At 26.9% G+C, this 19,042-nt stretch overlaps 1 protein-coding gene across 4 annotated transcripts in view; it reads right to left on the bottom strand.

Moving 5' to 3' along the window:
* htt (huntingtin) overlaps window positions 1–19,042 on the bottom strand; it is a 145,143-nt gene that overhangs the window by 6,366 nt on the left and 119,735 nt on the right. For 3 of the 4 annotated variants that reach the window (XM_067276925.1, XM_067276928.1, XM_067276926.1), the window contains exons 45-55: window positions 14,874–15,028; window positions 14,720–14,788; window positions 11,667–11,736; window positions 9,473–9,736; window positions 9,251–9,406; window positions 8,975–9,162; window positions 8,785–8,899; window positions 8,336–8,481; window positions 8,194–8,261; window positions 7,974–8,118; window positions 1,538–1,700 (exon numbers count right to left, since the gene is read on the bottom strand). In XM_067276925.1, the coding sequence (XP_067133026.1) occupies window positions 1,538–1,700; window positions 7,974–8,118; window positions 8,194–8,261; window positions 8,336–8,481; window positions 8,785–8,899; window positions 8,975–9,162; window positions 9,251–9,406; window positions 9,473–9,736; window positions 11,667–11,736; window positions 14,720–14,788; window positions 14,874–15,028 (1,539 nt within the window). Of the gene's footprint in view, window positions 1–1,537; window positions 1,701–7,973; window positions 8,119–8,193; window positions 8,262–8,335; window positions 8,482–8,784; window positions 8,900–8,974; window positions 9,163–9,250; window positions 9,407–9,472; window positions 9,737–11,666; window positions 11,737–14,719; window positions 14,789–14,873; window positions 15,029–19,042 lie in introns of those variants that run through there. The other variant, XR_010881591.1, reaches the window with a different exon arrangement.

The raw sequence follows: 19,042 nt of genomic DNA, 5'->3' as shown, positions 1-19,042 counted from the left end.
TATGCGGGGGATAGGGACCGCATAAAAAAAAACGCATTAAAAAAATCTCACGAAACTTCACGAATGGCTGTAAATAATAGTTTTCGCAACACAATTAAAAAAATAATTTTTTTATGCGGTCAACTAGGGACCGCATAAAAAAAGTCTCACATAGAAAATAACTCAAAACCGTACGAAATAGAATTTATTGACAACAGATGTCAGCACTTGACTGCATCGTCTGGTCTATCGTCTGTTTTACATATTTTTGTCCAGGTGGTGTTTTGTTGACTTAAAAAGTAAATTATTTCATTTTTCGCATATTCATGCAATAATATTACTATAATAAGTGCATTTATGCTATAATAAGTTTATTTAGCTATAATAAGTCAACGTGAGACATGACGAATCGCACGAGACTAATCGCCAACTATACCGCACAAATTAAAAATTCGCATAAAAAAAAATCGCACATAAAAAACAGGTTTGACTGTATATATATATATATATTTATAAAAATAATTTATAAATAATTTTTAAAATATTTATAAATAAAATATATATAATATATATATTTTTATTTATTGATACAATATAAATATATATATATATATATTGTATCAATAAATAAAAACAAAAAACATACTAATTCACATTGCAATTTCAAATGATCTATTTTTATTTTATTTTGAGACACCATGAAGTGTTGATACTGGACTTTTTCATATCCACTTTTAAAAACTGTAAAGTATATGAGAAAATAAACTAATTGTTCCAAATGCCAATATACTGTTTTGGCTAGTGAACCTCATCTGTTGGCTGATGTAAGTTTTCTACAGTATTTTAAAACTATTGTTGATGTACTGTACATAAAACTCAAACACCATCGTGTATTACAATACACAGTGGTGTTTGAATTTTATGTAAACTTGATGCAATTTTTATGTAAAAAATTACTTGCATTATTTACATAAAAATTGCACCAAGTTTTAGGAATTTTTAACTGGTTTAAATATACAGTGGTTTTTGGTTTTATGTACATCAACAATAGTTTTAAAATCACTGTAGAAAACTTATATCAGTCAACAGATGAGGGGCACTAGTCCAAACAGCATAAAAGTCCAGTGTCTAGTATCAACACTTCATGGTGTCTCAAAATATAATTTTAAAAAAAGACATGGTTTCAACACAGAGAAGATATTTTTATTATATTAATTATTACTATCATAAAATTAATTAATTATGTGATTTCTAATTTAATAATTCCTAAGTTCTTAGTCTTATTTTTTCCTGCTATTCCACATGAAATCTGAAATATTTCTGTTTTAATACATGTATGTATTAATAATTTTTAATGTGCGAATAATTTATAATTTTATTCTAAATTAAAATTTCTTTCTTCCAGAACTTGTGTAATGAGATTAAATACAACTATTTTTTAAACTGTATTTCAAAAAAACATCAAATTAATCCAAAAATTTGTTCATGAAATTAACAAATGTCTTAACAAGACCATTCAAATTATATATACGCACATTAAATTAAAACAAGTACTTACCTGAAAGACAACACTGGCTAATAATTGAGGATGTGGTTGTTGACTAGATAAAAATTCCCCAATTACTTTATTCATAACATCTTGTGCTGGAAAGAACTCCATCAAAAATAATGGCAAAACATTGCAAATTGCTTCCACTTCAAAAGGAAATCCACGTTTGATTCTGTTTTAATTTTCAATAAAACAAATCATTAGTTAAATATGTTTTAAAATTAAAAACAAATTACAACTTTTTAAAACATTTATTTATTATACAAATCTTTATATTATATATTTCTATAATTTTAAAGTGTCAATATGAACTTAAAGATGAAATACATAAAATATCTCACAAGGGATGGTTACAAGGGAATTACCAATTCCACTTTTTAATGAAATATATATCATTTTATGGCCCACCAGTGGCCGAGCAGTTCTGTCGCTAAACACTGGGAGTTTGGTCACGAGTTCACACTGTGCTCAGACGGGCTGGCCACTGGAGTTTTCCGGGTTTTCTCCATGTTTGTAACACCTGAATAGGGGCCAGTTTCCTTTACAAGACCTCCCGGAAGGCATTTTCCCTCGCATAACATCATGCCCCAGAAAAGGCAAGAGGAAACCACTCTGAATGTAACTTCCCCTAGGATACACCTTGGTGCATTACTAACCACTTACTAACCTATGCCAAGTGTTTGCAGACGTCGGGAATCTGATATGGCATACAAAGAAGAATATCATTTTATAGAGATTGCCTCTCTGATAAATATACCAAAGATTTTTTTTTTCTACAAAATCATTTCCATAAAAAAGCAAAACTAAAAAGATTTTACCTTAATTGAATGTCATGATTAATGTAAACACTAATAAGAAGTGGCAATGGCTGTGTTATCTAGGCTGCAGATTCTGCATTTCAATATGTTGGAGGTTGTGGTTTCAAGACTCATTATGATCTTTCTTGTCCCCCATGTACGTTTTAACATTTCTCCAATTAAATATCTTTATATGTATCATGTAAATGACACTAGCTAAAAGATTGTATAATGTCATTATACAATCTTTTGGCTAGTGTCAGAACCATGGAACTCTCTGAAGTGAGAGAAACTTTAGCATTTTGGATGAATCTCCTATCTCTCAAAGCATTCTTCAAAAGTCAAACAGGAGATAATTGCATGTGACAGATCTGAACTGTAGGCCAAATGAGCTGGAATTTCCCAACAATGAGCACTTCCATTGTGCCCAGGGCCATGCTCTGACACCAACCAAAAGACTATTCTGCAGGCATAGCAATGTTGCCAAAATGATGGGAAAGGCATCAGTATTTGGTGGGGAGTATATATAGAAAAAAACATAAATTGGAACTATGTTACACATACAGTTCTGTTGCCATTAACGAAATTCCAGATAGAAGTTGAACCACCTTTGTATATTTAGAAATGTCTATTTTCCATTATTTTCATTAAAAACAATAAAAGTAATATCTCATATCTTTGAAGAAATTTTGTAAAACTATAGCATTCTGCAAAATATAATTTGAATACCACTGGTCTAAACTTACCAAGAGCTCCTTTAAAAAAATGAAAAATCTGTTGCACGCTACAGACATTCATTTGCCATCATGATTTTTCTGAAACCACCAATGGCCTATATACATACCTTTTGCCTTTAGTTTTTTCCCATTCATTTTCTGTACATTGATCTGTACAGTTTGATATTATTAGACATTCATACTTAAACTATATATTATAAGCTGATAAATTTCTAGTAATTCCTCCATCTCTATTTAATAACTCTCAGAGAACTATTGGGCTTACAAAAAGTTTGTGTGGTTTCGAAAGAACATCAAGACCATTTTTGAAAAATAAAACACAGTAGATCATCGATTATCCGAATGCCGATCAACTGATTTACATTGATTTACAACAACTGGTTAACTGAATCTAGTATGAAAAACATTCAATTCAGCACGACAATGTTGTGCTGAACTGAATGTTTTTCATACTAGATTAACTTCTAAAGTATATTTCTTTTTGTTTTTATATTTTTCAATATATTTATTTTGTTTGTACAAAATAAAGAAATAATTTTTAACAATACAATAGCCATGATTATTATTATGAAAATTTTCATTAGGCTTAACATCGACGAAAATTCAATGTGAAGCGATACGCAATGGAGAAAAATTTCAACATGGGATATATTAATATACTAATTACACAGGATTTACTAATATACTATATTAATAATGTATTTTTTCGTACATAATCAGTTATCCGAAAAATCAATTTTCCGAACACCACCAGTCCTCAATTGATTCAAATAATCGATGCTCTACTGTATTTTTATTCAATCAACAATATCTCCATCATTTAATAATATAAAAAAATATCTCCATCACTTTCAATCACCTTCTCCCAATGATTTACAAGTTTATTAATTCCATCTGCATAAAAAGTTTTTGGTTTTAATTCAAAAAAAATGACTGTATCAGATTTAACTTCTTCTAAACATTAAAATTTTTTCCATTTAAATAATTTTGTAATGATCAGAATACACGAAGGTCCAATTGCCCTAGATCAGGGAGTGTGGAGAATGTCTAAAATTTTCTAATTTGATTCTTTTATTTTTGTCGCATTATCAAACTGACATGTGGGTTTGCATTATCTTGGTGAAAGACAATCCTCTTCTAGTTGACCAGAAGCAGGCATTTATTTTTAAGATTTTCATTTACTTGATCCAATTGCTGTCAATAGGTGTTGGAATTTATAATTTTGTTAGCTTTTATAAGATAATAAATTATACCATTCATATTCCACCATACTTTATGGAATTAAAACTGAACACATTTTTAACAATATAATTGTAAAATTCCCATTTTTCATCACAAATTACTAATTGCTTTAAAAATAGTTTTTGTTTTGTTACTCAATCCAGTTTGTTTTCTCACCTAATGCATTTTGGAATCCAAACATAATGTTTTGCAACCATTCCAAATTGACAAAGCATTTCAACAATACATGTCTATAATACATTAAGACTTGTTGCAAATTCATGATTTGTTATTCTTTAATTTTTAAAGTTAATGTTATCCTAGGTAGCCAAGATGGCAAACCTTCCGGTAATCTCGATCCAGGTTACTTAGTGACATCAAGATGGCGGCCATCTTGACTGTGATTTACGATAGAGTAGATGTGATCACGTGATATGCTCCGCGATTTATTAAATACTAAATCTCGATTTTAGAATTTAAGGATTTTGTTAAAATAATTACTATTTCGAAATATTAAAAAATAAAAAATAAAAAAATAAACGATAATTATATAATGTTATTACTTACGTCATTGTGCATGCTGCTGTTCTTTTTTTTCCCGATGCTTGGTTTGAACAGGAATTGATACCGTTTGACTACTTGTCTTTCTGTTCTTTTTTCCACCCTCATTTCTACTTTTATCGTTATCATCATCAGTAATATTGCATTCCTCTCTTTTCTTCACCTTTTCTTTGACCACCTTTTTTACTTTTTTCTTAGTAATAGAAACTGGGGTTGCAGGGACTGTCTTCGAGTTCTTTCCACAAAGGAATTCATCCTGAACCGGGATATATCTTACTTAAATAGTTCACAAATGTGTAGAACTTTTCCCCGGGTTGTTTTGAAGGCCAACCACAAAACTTTTTATACATAAAGGAATACATGTACAAGTCTGACAGATCCTCGGTGTAATGCTTTGGTAGATGTTTTTTGTTTTTTAAATACCCCCATAGCCTTTCTATATTTTGCATATGGTCTCCTGTTCTGGGGTTAACGAAATTCTCGGAGTGATTGACTGTCCTGTGCTCAATTTCGACGCCTTCTAAATCGTCTATGTTGCTGTAACCTTTCCATTCGTCAGTTAAGACCAAGCTTCCTGAATTGACAAATTTTGATATAATCCAATTTAGCATGATTTCAGAACGATCGTTTACTTGACAGATAAAACAGCTCTTGTCTTCTCGACATATTCCCCCTACAACCCATTTCGTACTTTTTAGTTTGCGGCCTTTTTCATATTTTCGTTTACATATGACAGTCTCGTCGATTTCGACAATTTTCTTCGGACCTCCAATTTTAAACGACGTCATATTGTGCAGAGCAACTAGCATAATAAAACGTATATGGTTGGACCAGTCGACAGCAGCCTTATTCGAAATGCCTACAGCAATACCCGAGGTGGTTGAAGAGCATTCCAATGCAATGTAATGCCATATAAAAGAAAAGATTCTACTCCATGATATTTTTCCACATTTACCTTTAAAGGTTCGTTCGAATGCAGAACTATTTCTTCGACATTTTTTTGCATCTCATCACACACAAATCTCGGTCATGTCGATAAAAAATTTTGCACAAATTCGAACAATTCTTACACACTTCCTCAATATGCTGTAATCCTAGACTCACCGCAAATTTAAAACTTTTATTGATTCTGGGGTCCATACCTAATTCGAAAAATTCCAATTCGAGCACTTGATAGAAATTATGGGTGGTGCACGCTACCCAAAACTCTTGGGAAGAAATATCGAAAGAACTCATAACTAACCAATTAATATTAAATGAAAAACTCCGAAAAAAAAAAAAATTACATCTACAGTCAAAAATCACTCAAATCAACACAATTATCACACCTGTTACTACTTTCTGTCGATAACTCGAAACGAAATGCGTCATTACTATTAATTTGCATAACATAACGCGATAGTTTGCAGCTCCCTCCATCTTGACATCACTAAGTAACCTGGATCGAGATTACCGGAAGCTCCACCATCTTGGCTACCTAAGGTAACATTAACCATTTTTAACAATTTCTTCTTGCAATTTTTTTTTGTCTACAGCTTTTGGACACCCCTTGAGTTGTGTAACTTTTACTTCAAAATTTCGCAAATACAGTAGAGCATCAATTATACGAAACAATTCGGTACTGGGGTTGTTCGGACAACCAATTATGTATGAAATAATATATTAACCTATCCCATGTTGAAATTCATTCAAATCCTGGTGCGTCCTTAAGTACCCTCTCATGGTCATGCTAGTGCTGTCAGCTAAAACACACACACCAACAAAATTAATATTGGAGTAGCCCAAGACAAAGCCAAATATTGCAGTGCCACAGCACTAGCGGAAATTTAAATTTGCCGACTGAAATGCTTTCAGTTAACTGATGTTTCAGTTGATCGATATTCAGATAATTGATGCTCTACTGTAAAACTTTTTAAACTATATTTGACATGTGCAAAGTTTAAGAACATCATTTCCATACACACACTATGAATATTGTTTGATGTTTGTATGGTGATATCTTTTCTGAAACTCATTAAGCATAATGTGCTGGATACACATTTTATCTGCAACTATTTCAATTTGATTTTATTCATACAAAATTTGAAAGAAAAGTTCAAAATAAGCTTCTAAATAAATAATACAATTTCACATTAGCAGCAATCTGCATATTTCACAACCAAAATCACAATTTAATATTAAATCACACATCTGTAGTAACTAATGACAGCTGTTAAAAATATTAAAAACTTTCCAGTTCAACCAATATTTAGACCTAACAATTAATTTCATCATAAGTTAATTATTTACAGTGAATATAAGTGCTAAGTGATCAACTCTCAAACTCAACTCATTAAATACCATAAAGTCTATGTGCAACTTTAAGAAACACGTCAATAGTAATGACTTTAATGGCAATTACTTTATTTACTACTTATTTACTCTACATTTGGTAGAATAATCATTCCCTTTAAGAGCAACTGCATTACTCACCTAGACTTACATTACTCACCTCATATTACAGATATTATCAATATCTTTTTCTATATAATATTTTTCATTATTTTAGCATTTACTATTATTTATTATTATTAAATAAACAAAACATATACAAAGTGAAATAATAAAAACGTTTGAAAACTATTTTATTCTTTTGTTACTTAATGCAGTTTAGGCAGTATCTTTTAAAAATATTCTATTCTTCTATATCACATATAATTACATTTATAGTGAATTGTTAATAAATGTGAATGAAACAAAAGAAATAGAAGAGGAAAAACAATGTTTGAGATAGTATCTTATAAACTAAATATTGACAGATGTTCAGAGGTATAGAATATACAGTGACATGGGTGATGCAAAAGTTTTTATTCCTATTCTATTAATTTTTGACAAAATTATAGTATTTGAAATTTTTTTCTAATAAATAAGTTGATATAACAAAGTTCTGAGTTGACTTCCAATAAAGAAGAATGAAAATCAAATAAAGAATACGGTAAAAATTTAAAATAAAACAGACTTAATGCTAAATATATAATTGTATTTATATTATGTTAAACAAATTGCAGACCTAATTAAAACTACTGTATTTTCATTAAAAAAAAAAATAATAATAATAATTATTATGTAACATTTATTAGAATATCTAACCTATCAAATAATGTTGTAACCCTCTCCATGGCAGCAATAAGTTGCTCTGGATCAGTCTGTGTGGCTACATTACCACAGTCATCTAATGTTGCTGAATTATTTACACTAGGAGGCAATTCAGAAGGCCACAAATCAGTTCCTTTACCTACAATTTAAAAAAAATGAATTTGATTCATAACATCATCATTTTTATTAATTAGCAATTTAAATGTATACATACCTACATACATACAAGAAAGAAGTAAACCTAAACCTGCTAAAGCCCTCAAAGGTGAACCATATTTTAACCTATAAATATATTTTTATTTTTTAGACACAAATTTTTGTCTGTTATAATTATTCTAAGAAAACAGAAAATTAACCTATCAACAGAAAGTTTCATTATTATTTCTATTTCTTTTATTCCTACAGCTTCTGTCAGCAGTAATCTCTCTAAACCAAGAAGAACTGCCAAATACAAGCTATTAGATGTTACATCTTCTGAACTGTTACAAATATTGATACCAATCTATATACAATAAGAAATTAGAAACATTTAGAGAAATCAGAATAAATTCCTAATTAAATTTAAATCAAAAATTTTCTTTTAAATATATATATTCATTATTTTTTAAATTTAAGAGACTGCTTTTTTAATGAATATATTAAAATTCTAGATGTAGCTTGACTAAAAAAATATTAAATTTCATTAATCTTATATCAAATTCTAGATTTGTCAAATATCAGATTAGTATTCACTGTCTTGATATTATTTAATATAAAAATTTTCAAAATTTAATATGTTGTTAAATCACAGTTTTATTTACTATACCTGAAATACTTTTTGGCCAAATTCATTATCTCCAACATCCTCTTGGTAATTTTCAATAATATAAACTGCAACAGCCCACATGACTAGAATATGATCTTCATTTTGACTACTTGGTCTAGAAATAAAATTAATTTTAAGATTTGTTTTGCAAATGAATATAAACAGTACACTAAAATATGCACACACTTACAGTGACGTATTGCCAAGATGTTTTAGAATATATTCGGATGCAGTCGAGAGAAGTGGAGAATTTTCTTCCCCACTTCCTTGCTCTAGCAAATGAAGTAAACCATAAAGTGTCGCAAGGCGTGTTGGTAGAAATGTACTTTTCAAACTGAGTTCAATTAATTTCTTTAATTTCTCTAGCATATCTTGTTCCTACAATAATATATAGTAATTTTATCAGATTTACATTTGAAATATTTATATACTAATTTATATTTTAAATTATTTAATTCATAACTACCATACTCAACACTGCAGCAGCTTTACATATCCCAAAAATTAAGTATTGAGTAATAATTTCATCTTCTGCTGGATGAACTCTTTGAACTTCCAATAAAGTATCCAGCATCCATTCATATTGAGCTCGTTCCATAAATATGTCTGATAATATCACAACCTTTATCAAAAAAATAACTTTAAATAAGTGTCCTATAAATTTCATAAAAGAAATGCAATTACTTACAGATCTGGTCACTTCAGTGAGTAATGTTAAAGGGGTGCAAGGGCAAGCTTCTGGAGATAACCATTGACTATATAAATCTAATAAAAAATGAAGACAAGAATGAATGTCTAATCCAACTGCTGACAGACACTGTTCCCTTTGGTGATATGTGAGAGCACCATTAACAAAACCAGAGAAATGACTGGAACTTGAAGATACAGAGCTTTCTGGTTCTTCCCAATCATCAATAATTCCAATTGCAACACACAAATATTCTACAGAAACCTGAAAGTAAGCAATTTTGATTACTTTTAAATTCTTTACTAAAGTATACAAAAATAACTGAAATTAATATTAACCTTTTCAATAGTTGAGTTTAACGATAAATACATATATATTATATATTTGCTATTAAAATTAAATTTACATTACTTTTTAAAGTTCAAGTCTATTTTTATTGAAATCTGTTAAGACCAATTTTATTATTGAATAATCAGATAAGAAGGAGACTAAGATAAATTAATAAAAATTTAGAGAACCTTTGTTTTATCAAATGGAATATACTTTGTGAAAATTGATTGTAAATCATACAACATAAATGAATATTATTCACAAACAAATTTCTTGAATTAGATATGAATCAAACACTTTATTTTTTTATACATTTATCCATTATTTGATATTAATGTCATTTAAAATTAATTCTGTTTTTCCGCTTATTCATAGAAATCATCTTGTATTTCTACATTTATTTCCTTGCATCAGTTCTTGTTTCAGATGAAAATAAATTTATGTCAGGAGACTATTTTGAGTTTTTTCTATAAATAATCCATATATTGATTACTGTAAAATTTAATACATCATAAAATGTATGTATACAGTTTGCTATCTGTTTTACAATGTTCTAACTGAATATTTTTGTCATTGGTTAATTATTTATATTTCAAATTTTATAAAATCATAATATGAATATTTAATAGCAATTTTTGACTATGATATTTAGGTTTTATAATGCAAAGTATTTAAGATAATTATATTGTAAAACCCAATTGTATATTTTTCTCAGACTACTAACATAGTACCACTTGTAGTTTACAATGCTTTGCAAACTTGGGAATATTGATGTCTTAAGTGCTTCAAGAATTCTAAACAAATTATTAACTGTTACAATTATGCTTGTATGTTAATGTTTCTTCTGCTAGTTTCAATAATATTAAAAAGATATCAGAACTGATGTTTAATTTTCTTTTAGATAAAACTTTTGAATTGCTTCGAAACATTTTTAGGCAATGGTTCATTGATATGATTCAAATCATCTTTTTCAAGATATCATATTAGTGGTAATTCTCTTTTGATTCAATATCAACTAAAACTACAATTATTTTATCAAATTTGTCTGGTTATCATAAATAACAGAAATTTGCATGATACATCATGTTTTATAAGTTGGATTGTTTCTCAGTTTGTTTTAATGGCTAATTCATCAGATCAATTTTAATTTTTGCCAATTGAAAAAATGGTTATACCATTTTTTTTTGAATGACCAATTACACATGATGGAAGATTATTCTAATCATTTATGAATTCCTGTTCAGAATTAAGAATCAGAATGTTCCTGTTCAGAATCAAGTTTATTGTTGTGATGTTCTTGTATTATAATTGAATGATACACAAGAATTAAAAAGATCTCTGTTTAATGATGTATTGCTCAAATTATGATAATAAAAATCATTATCAGATAAAAATTTTCTATTCATGTACCTTCAATTTATATTACATTACGTAAATATTTTATCTATGTTACTTACGTTATGTTTGTCTATTTTGTTACATAAATATTGTAAATATTTGGCCTAAAATTGTTGCAATTTTACTGAACTACTGTAGTAATTTTGTTCTACTGAAAATTTCTTCATTGTAAACATTATCATGGTGTAAATGAATCTTTTTCTTGTAATTTACAAATTTCTATCATTTATAAAGTAGAAATGAATCTAACAGTAGCTATCTAATAACAATAAAGAATATACAAATGAAATAAGTTTCAAAAACTTTATTATTTCAAACAGATTGATAAAATTACCTAATAGCTATGACTCTGTTCAGAAAATGCACAGTTTTAACAAACTGATAAGAATAGCTAAGATACTTCACTAATAGATTATTATGCTTTTACTGAATTGTAACATTCATTAAACTTGATGAAAATTCATACCTGAGAAAAGAAATAAGATGAAGGACTTGCTATTCTTTCAATATTTGCAGAAAGATTTGGTTCTCCATTTCTAAAGAAAAATTAACAAAAATATAATTCCTAAAAAATTAATATTAGCAATATAGTACACACTGAAAAATTAAGGTACTAATGTAAAAATTATTTAACTCATAAACTGAATGTTTACATCATTGTAATGAACAAATATATAAAATAATAATAGATAATTAACAAAGTTTAGCATTTCCTAACAGAAATTCAATGTTATAAATTTAATTTATAGATATTTTAAAATATAGATATGATTACTGATCAGTAATTTATAAAAATAAATTAATTGTACTTTGGTAAAAGAACAAAAAAATACTCATTAAATGTCAATGGTAGGCATTTGGAAAGTTTTATTTTGTTTGAGACAGTTTTGATTATTAGCATGTGAAAACTAATCACATGCTAATATATAAATCACAAAAATATATAAAGAAATAATCAATAAAAAGTAATATAAAAAAATCGACCCATTAAAAAAATTTATATATAAATCATTAAAGCAGTACTTCATATTTAAAAATTTATTCTTTCTTAATTACTTAAATAAACCAAAAATTAATGAATATTTTATTATTTAAATTGTCTTTAAATTGGATCAATACAAAAATTCATATACAGAAGAAAATAACTGAAAAAAATTAAAATTTAAACTACAAAAATTATATAAATATTTTTATATCAATATCCATATATATAAATAAGGATGGATGGATGTTTGTTTGCTATGCACACCTAGGTAATTCAACCAATCGCTACAAAACTCAATAGTTAGGTTTTAACATAGTTCTAACTTATAGAATTTCATAAATGTCAACCCAAATTATTGATTGGATTTCTGTATATAAATTCTACATTGTCTAAATGTCTACATTCAATTTACTTGCTTTACATGTAGTGCCATCTATTAACAAAAAATTTAAGAAAATAATAAACTAAATATAATTCTTAAAATGGATATAATTTTAAAAATATATTATATTCACTTAATTACTGCGACAATGATATAGCATGAAATAGACACACTACATCATTACTGAAACAGGTAGCATATGGCACTTGTCTGTGTGGAATTGAAAGTATTACAAAGTATTACTCTGTGAAAAGTCTCTAAAGTATTTAAATTAATTTTCTACATCTAAAAACTCAGGTTTTTCATTTATGAATGATACTTTCTTAATTTTAATAAGTGCCTCCCCAATAGCTGAGTCTGAAAAAATTTAAGATATATTTTCAATTCCTGTCTACTTGACCATTGAAACTGTGCTATTTTGTACCTTCCAAGTATTGTAATAAACATGACAATAATAAGCTAAAATAAGCAAATTTTATATGGTTTTCATTTTAATGTTTGTTATGTTACATTATTTGATTTATATAACTACAAAGGTTATCTTACATAATGGTTTATCACACCAAGTAATCAATCTAACACATTTAAAAATTTTTTATTCCTCTACTGTAAATAATTTAAAGAATTTTTAAAATGTGTTTGATTGGTTACTTGGTGTGATAAGCCTTTACATAATATAATCTTTGTCGTTATATAAATCAAATACTATAATATAATATAATATAAGAATTAGAAGTATGAAATAATCTAATAATCTTAATGTTTGATGTTATTTTTTGCCCAGGCTGTGCTTATCTGTTGTAATTCCATATTTCTGATAAATTTATTATTGGTTTATTGAACAATTTTCTTAATTTGATTAAAATAACTTCTATTGTATGGTTATATAATGAAGGCAATGCCATATTTTCATTGTATATAATAAAAAATTGTATAGAAAACATTTGTAATGTTATTTGTTTTATATACTGTACAATTGTACAGACAATTTGAGTATCCCATTCTTCATCTAATAACGTTTTAAATTAAAGACAAATTTCTTGAAAATATTTTATATTTAATTTTTAGAGTAGATTTATTTACAATTACTCCACATGCAGAGTTTCATTTTACATACTCATACATTGTAAAATTACTTTATATATAAAAAATTTTCACTTTTTATCAATGTGTCTGAGATAGAATTAACCAAATAGTTGAATACCAAAAGTCAAATATAAGAATGTTTTAAAAATGCCAAAATTTCTATATTACATTTTGAAAGGATTAAGATTATATTTTAAAAAATAAATTTAAGAAATTTTTGATAGTTTCTCAAATTCATTTTTCCATAGATCTTGAGTAATGATAGATAGTAATTACAATATATCAATATATTTTAGAAGTATCAGTTAATTAGAATATTGTAATTAACTGATGTATTATTCAAATTTGCATAATACTACATAATATTCATTTAATATTAAAGTTACAGACAGACAATTTTTTCCTAAAACAGATTGTAAAAGTTGAATTATATTTACATCAGTAAAATGATTTTAAAAACTTCTAGAAATTTAATCTTCATTGTATCAAAGGTTCAATTAAATACAAAAAGAAATTAAATAAATATACGTAAAATTCCAATTTCTTAAAAAAGTAAATTTTATTTTATTTTTATTTATCTTTAACTAAGAGATATTTCAATAATGTAATCAAAACACAAATTTTCTGCTAAGTACACATCTGTTTTCAGACAACCTTCAAATACAAACTATTTAAACAGGCAATCTTTTAAAACAGTAAAACAAATAATAACAACATAAAATTAAATTCTTTTATTATTTTAAATAACTGAACCAGTTATAAAATTAGTATAATGAATTTTATAATATATATTAATTTATTAAATTATGTTATCGACTTTTATATTTAATATTTATTTTTAATGATAATTTTTCCATTATTAACACATTAATTAGTCAAATTTTAAAATTATTTTTGTGTAAATTTTAAAAAAAGATAAACATCATTATTTTAATATTTCAATGAATTAAAATCATCTTTGAATTTTTGATGAGTGGCTAATGTGTAAATTATAATTTCTTTAAAATAATAATGAGATGACCAGTAAATATGAAATTTAACCTCAGTAAATGAGATTTTTTTTTACCTCAATTTAAGCATTTCCTGAAGTTTCTTATGGATTGAATTTCTTACAGCTGTTAACTTCTTTCCACATCTGCAAAATACATTATTGCTCAATTTATTCATAATCACACACATTTTAAAGTAATGTATAATTTTATTGTAAAGTTAGAAATAACCTTGTGTGAAGAAATGCTAAAGGTTTATCTCTGGGTTGCATCAAAAACGTACTGTTCTGTGGATTTCCTGGTTGTGGAAGTAGTAGAGTTCTTAACAAAAGTGATGTAATACTTTTTACAGCTAAGCAACTTGTTCGCACTCTTTCCATATCCTCCTAAAAAGAAAAAACAAATTAAAAGAATAAGCTTTTATACTGAAAACTATTTAAAAATTGCAAAAATCTTCTTATAAAAAGAATTAAGAATTTTTATTACCACCATCAGAAATCAGAAATTTTCATTAACCATTTCAATGTTTGGGTTTATCTAATTATCTTACTTAAACTGAATCACAAAATGCATAAAATTATTAAATATAAATATTATATTGATTTAACCAGAAATTATTATTAAAATGAAAACATCCATAAAAACACACATCTGTAATTAATAAGATCTGATCAAATATAATGGTCAGGCTTTCTAATAAGATTTTGAAATTGTTTGGTTCATACAATTACTGTTTAAAAATATTTACATAAAAAATTTATTTGACTACTTTTCTAATTTGAAATCAATTTAATAATAATCTAAAATTTATATTAATGTTACTTTACAGTGTATAAACCTATTTTACATTAATTAAATTTTAAGAAAATAAAATGGTAGTGATGTCATCATAAGTTCTGATTTTTGTTATTAAGTGGAATGAAGTATAAGTTTAATTTATGAATGTAATCAACTGTTACAATTACATCAATCAATCAATAAAACTATTTTATTGTTTTTTATTCAATATGAAAAAAAGAAATAAATTTACAGAGTGATAATTTGTATGTCACGTATCTTAACCATTAACTAGCTTGATTAACAACTCATTGGAAAAACATTGAAAAGTTCATTTTTCATTGTATATTACATACAAAGAATAATTAATTGAAATGAAATAAAAAAAATAGGTAAATATGAAATGTTTGAGATGATAACTTTTACACTGCCTACTGTTTTTAATGGGCACTTCAGAGCTGAAAGGTACTGTACTGTACATTGGTACAAATTATGAGAAATTTTATTTCTGTTATAGTATTTTTTGCAGGGTTATCTGAATGAAATTTTGATATTATGGCTAGCCATACATTAATACTTTAACCAGTTAAATATATTTTCTCCAAAAATAATATCATGTGGGATTCTTGACTGACTAAATAGATGAAGAACATCTTGCAAGCATAACAATGAATTCAGATGACATCCAGTGAATCTCTTGTAATAATAAAGTCAGTGTATTTGACTTAATCATTAAAAAAAAATCACAATAAGATATAATCATTCTGATATATTAGTGAGATTTATCATCACTAGTAATATTAGCACTTATTTTTTAAAATACATTTGTAGACAACATTCAAGTAAAGGAAACATTGTTTGACATGAAGGAAACAAGCATTAAATATGTCTTTACCATCAGTGTTATGGAGTTGGAGTTGCCAGAGTCAGACATTTTTGGACAAAGTCGGTAAAATTCTTTTGACTCCAGCCTCAAAGTTTACTATTGGTAAGATGTGAAGTAAGAAAAATACTTTTTAATTAATTAGTATCTAAAGTAATTTCTTAGGAAATGGACACTTCAATAAATTTACATATCAAAATGATATTAACTCATAAAGGCATTTCATAGCAAAATTTTATGCATATATCATATGACATGTTCTATACTTTCAGAAAATAGTTGTTAACTTAAGATTTACCGATGGCTGAATGAATAAAAACACTGAACACTGTAGTTAGTCATGGGATCATGCCTGGAAAGTAAATGCTTATGGTATGGCTTCAAAGTGCCAAACTTATCTTTACCAAAGAGAAGCTCCCAACAAAAAATTTGACTTTCATTTCAGGTACCATAATTTTTACTTGGCGTAATATGTTTTTACATCTCAGATGTTTTACTTTGGACATCAATTTTTTTTTTGCATAATTTGACTAATTAATTTTTTCACTGCCCTTCTATTTCAAGTTATTTATGACTGTTTTATCAAATTGTTATCAAAGCTATAATAATCAATAAAACACCAGTGAAAAAAATAAAACAGAGAACAGAATCAAACTGTAACAAACTAAAAGTGGAAGAGTAAACTGCAAAATGTAATTAATATGATTGTTCCAGCTTATTATTCATTGGTTTAAGTTCTTGGAAACAATTGCACCCCATTACTTCAAGATGATTAATTTTTATTCAAAATTTTATATTCTAAAATTCTATTACAGACGTGAGCAAATGTGGCTCTTTTTGAGTTACATGCGGCTCTTGCTGAAAGTGTTAATTTCTGCTTTTTATTATTTTTTTTACAATTTTATTTTTATAATTTTGTGAAAATATGTTTATTAAAAAAATTCAATATTTGTTTTATATTATATTTATATTATATAATAAAATTGCGTGCCTTACCATACTATCCGCCACGAAAGTACAGAACTGCGGAACTGTTTATAAGTAATATGCGTGAACACAATGCATTTTGCAAAACCTACATTTCGGCTCCCACTGAACTCTTGCTTGCCCACCCGTTCTATTATATACTTCAGTTTAGTCAATAATCAGGTGAAAATTAACTATTCTCTTTGTAACTAGACTGGGAGAAACTTTTTTATGGACATATTTATTATGCCTTTCAACAAAACATTAATTTTTGCATTTTATTATATTTAAATTTTTTTTCTTGAAAGTAATTAAATTTAATCAATTTTTCATAATTAACTAATAAAAGTGGAATTCTATTGGCTATTAAGATGTAGTGCATCTCTTTATGTACTGTACTTGAAATTTTTTCAGAGGTAAATTCATTATATCCATTTTTTGATTCTCAACATCTATTTTAGTATGACTTTTACAGAGAAATTTTGCATAAAAATATTCAGATATTCAGTGATATCTTTCTTATAAAAGGAATCATAGTATGACATTTTAAAAAAAAGGTAAGGCTGGAGTCAGTCAAATATTGCAAATTTGCAGGAGTCAGACTATTTGCTAGGCACATCTACAAATGCATTTGTTGCTTAGCAATGATTAAGAGTGAGCGTTTCTTTTGCATTTAAGGAATTTTGTATTTAGAAAAATTCTTTTCTTCATAAATAATGGCATTGCATTGTGCAGTAATTTTAATACATCAAATTGTTTTGTATAATTGAAATAGAAATAGACAATAGACATATAAATAGAAAATTTATCACGTTTAGCCAAATGTTTGAATAAATACAGTGGAACCTCTCTTAATAAGCATAATTTGTTCCAGAGTCTTACTTGTAATGCAAAACACTCATTAAGCAAAACAATTTTTCCTACAGAAATTAATGTACAATATAATAATGCATTCCATACCAAAAAAGGTTCAAATGTTTTACGTATAACGTTTATTCAAAAAAAATTGTACAACATACACTGTTAAGGAGCGTGAATCATCATAATCTTTTCTTCTAGTGTGGAATGAACCATCCAGGAATGAGAATTCGATTTGCAGAAACAGAACAAAAACAAAACAAAAAAAAAAATCACAGCTAATATGTTTGATAAACACTCCAAACAATATGCCAAATTCTTGGGTTATGTAAAGGCTATAATTAAATATTAGAAATTAATTTGACTAAAGGTAGGCAGTTATGTTTCCATCTTGTATTAAATTTAATAATTATTAATAGTTAATTTTTAATTCAGACATTTCTAAAATTTAATTTGGAATTGGTCATTAAATTTAGTGACCCAAGAATTTGGCATATCGTTTGGTGTGTTTATTATATAACAGGCTATGGTTGTTGATGTTTATAAGTAATATGTGTAAACACAAGTCTGGAAAAATATGTGATCACAAGCAACACTAAGATGCTAGAGGAACGAGTGCTAAACACAGACTGATGGCGATGCCACATATGCACAATTCAAGACTTTCCCTCTCCTTGTCACTCATTATGCAAAGCATTGCTCATTAAGCAAGGCAAATTTTTACAATTTGTTTTGCTCGTTATGCAAAATGCTCGTTAAGCGAGGTTCCACTGTATAAATAAATAGACATCAATATTTCAATTTCCCAAATAATTTAAATGTTTTATTTATATTACTTTAAAAAAAAAATAAACATTATAAATATATTTATGAAACAACTAAACGAACATATTAAGGATGTAATTACAAATTGTAT

Source organism: Centruroides vittatus, unplaced genomic scaffold (genome assembly GCF_030686945.1).
Source record: "Centruroides vittatus isolate TY-2023 unplaced genomic scaffold, ASM3068694v2 contig_717, whole genome shotgun sequence".
Classification (NCBI taxonomy): domain Eukaryota; kingdom Metazoa; phylum Arthropoda; class Arachnida; order Scorpiones; family Buthidae; genus Centruroides; species Centruroides vittatus.
Note: the sequence above shows the minus strand (reverse complement) of the source record. Positions and strands in the feature narration are given on the sequence as shown.